The sequence below is a fragment of the Poromitra crassiceps genome (assembly GCF_964638095.1).
Source record: "Poromitra crassiceps genome assembly, chromosome: 15".
Lineage (NCBI taxonomy): Eukaryota > Metazoa > Chordata > Actinopteri > Beryciformes > Melamphaidae > Poromitra > Poromitra crassiceps.
In genome coordinates, this window is record NC_139634.1 from 10,624,021 (window position 1) to 10,625,835 (window position 1,815).

The 1,815-nt window shown below is 57.6% G+C and overlaps 1 protein-coding gene across 1 annotated transcript in view; it reads left to right on the plus strand.

Moving 5' to 3' along the window:
- Positions 1–1,815, plus strand: part of LOC310790015 (G-protein coupled receptor 151-like) — a gene marked incomplete at both ends in the record, with an annotated part of 4,202 nt that overhangs the window by 844 nt on the left and 1,543 nt on the right. Inside the window, one exon of the mRNA XM_083651734.1 lies at positions 1,539–1,575. Coding sequence (XP_083507860.1) covers positions 1,539–1,575 — 37 coding nt within the window. The remainder of the gene's footprint in view (positions 1–1,538; positions 1,576–1,815) is intronic.

A 1,815-nucleotide genomic window follows, 5' to 3' on the forward strand; every position in this document is an offset into this window, starting at 1 on the left:
AACACCTTTAGCCATCTCTCCTCCTCACCCGGGCCATGTGTATAACACCTTTAGCCATCTCTCCTCCTCACCCGGGCCGTGTGTATAACACCTTTAGCCATCTCTCCTCCTCACCCGGGCCATGTGTAACACCTTTAGCCATCTCTCCTCCTCACCCGGGCCATGTGTATAACACCTTTAGCCATCTCTCCTCCTCACCCGGGCCGTGTGTATAACACCTTTAGCCATCTCTCCTCCTCACCCGGGCCGTGTGTATAACACCTCTAGCCATCTCTCCTCCTCAGCCGTGTGTAACACCTTTAGCCATCTCTCCTCCTCACCCGTGTGTAACACCTCTAGCCATCTCTCCTCCTCAGCCGTGTGTAACACCTTTAGCCATCTCTCCTCCTCACCCGGGCCATGTGTAACACCTTTAGCCATCTCTCCTCCTCACCCGGGCCGTGTGTATAACACCTTTAGCCATCTCTCCTCCTCACCCGGGCCATGTGTAACACCTTTAGCCATCTCTCCTCCTCACCCGGGCCATGTGTAACACCTTTAGCCATCTCTCCTCCTCACCCGGGCCATGTGTAACACCTTTAGCCATCTCTCCTCCTCACCCGGGCCATGTGTAACACCTTTAGCCATCTCTCCTCCTCACCCGGGCCATGTGTAACACCTTTAGCCATCTCTCCTCCTCACCCGGGCCGTGTGTATAACACCTTTAGCCATCTCTCCTCCTCACCCGGGCCGTGTGTATAACACCTTTAGCCATCTCTCCTCCTCACCCGGGCCGTGTGTATAACACCTTTAGCCATCTATCCTCCTCACCCGGGCCGCATGTAACACCTTTAGCCATCTCTCCTCCTCACCCGTGTGTAACACCTTTAGCCATCTCTCCTCCTCACCCGGGCCATGTGTAACACCTTTAGCCATCTCTCCTCCTCACCCGGGCCGTGTGTAACACCTTTAGCCATCTCCCCTCCTCACCCGGGCCATGTGTAACACCTCTAGCCATCTCTCCTCCTCACCCGGGCCATGTGTAACACCTCTAGCCATCTCTCCTCCTCAGCCGTGTGTAACACCTTTAGCCATCTCTCCTCCTCACCCGGGCCATGTGTAACACCTTTAGCCATCTCTCCTCCTCACCCGGGCCATGTGTAACACCTTTAGCCATCTCTCCTCCTCACCCGGGCCGTGTGTAACACCTTTAGCCATCTCTCCTCCTCACCCGGGCCATGTGTAACACCTTTAGCCATCTCTCCTCCTCACCCGGGCCGTATGTAACACCTTTAGCCATCTCTCCTCCTCCTCCCCCACTCATTCACTTCTCTCCTATTTATTTCCCAGTGGAACTCTCTCTCTTTTTTAAATTTACTTTGCACGTCCATATAATTGTGCACTATACCTCTCGTCTCAACCCCCCTGAATGTCCTGCTCAGCAGCCCACCTCCCCTTGGGCTATGGGGGTAGGCAGTCCCCTCCAACCCCCCCCCCCCCCCGTGTCCTCTCCTGGCATCCTACCACCTGTGTCCCGTGGCCCTTTCCCGCCTGTCCAGCTCCCCTCGGCCTGCTGCGGGGTGTACCCCAGGCAGGGTGAGCCTCTCTGGGGGGAGGAGAGAGGGGGCGGAGAGGCTCTCTGTACCCCAGGCAGGGTGAGCCTCTCTGGGGGGAGAGAGAGGGGGCGGAGAGGCTCTCTGTACCCCAGGCAGGGTGAGCCTCTCTGGGGGGCGGAGAGGCTCTCTGTGACCGGAGATAAGGATCCTCTGGATGGCTCCGTCCCACGATCGTCCCTCTCTCTCCACCCTCTCTCTCCAGTCCCAATGCAGGAGAGCC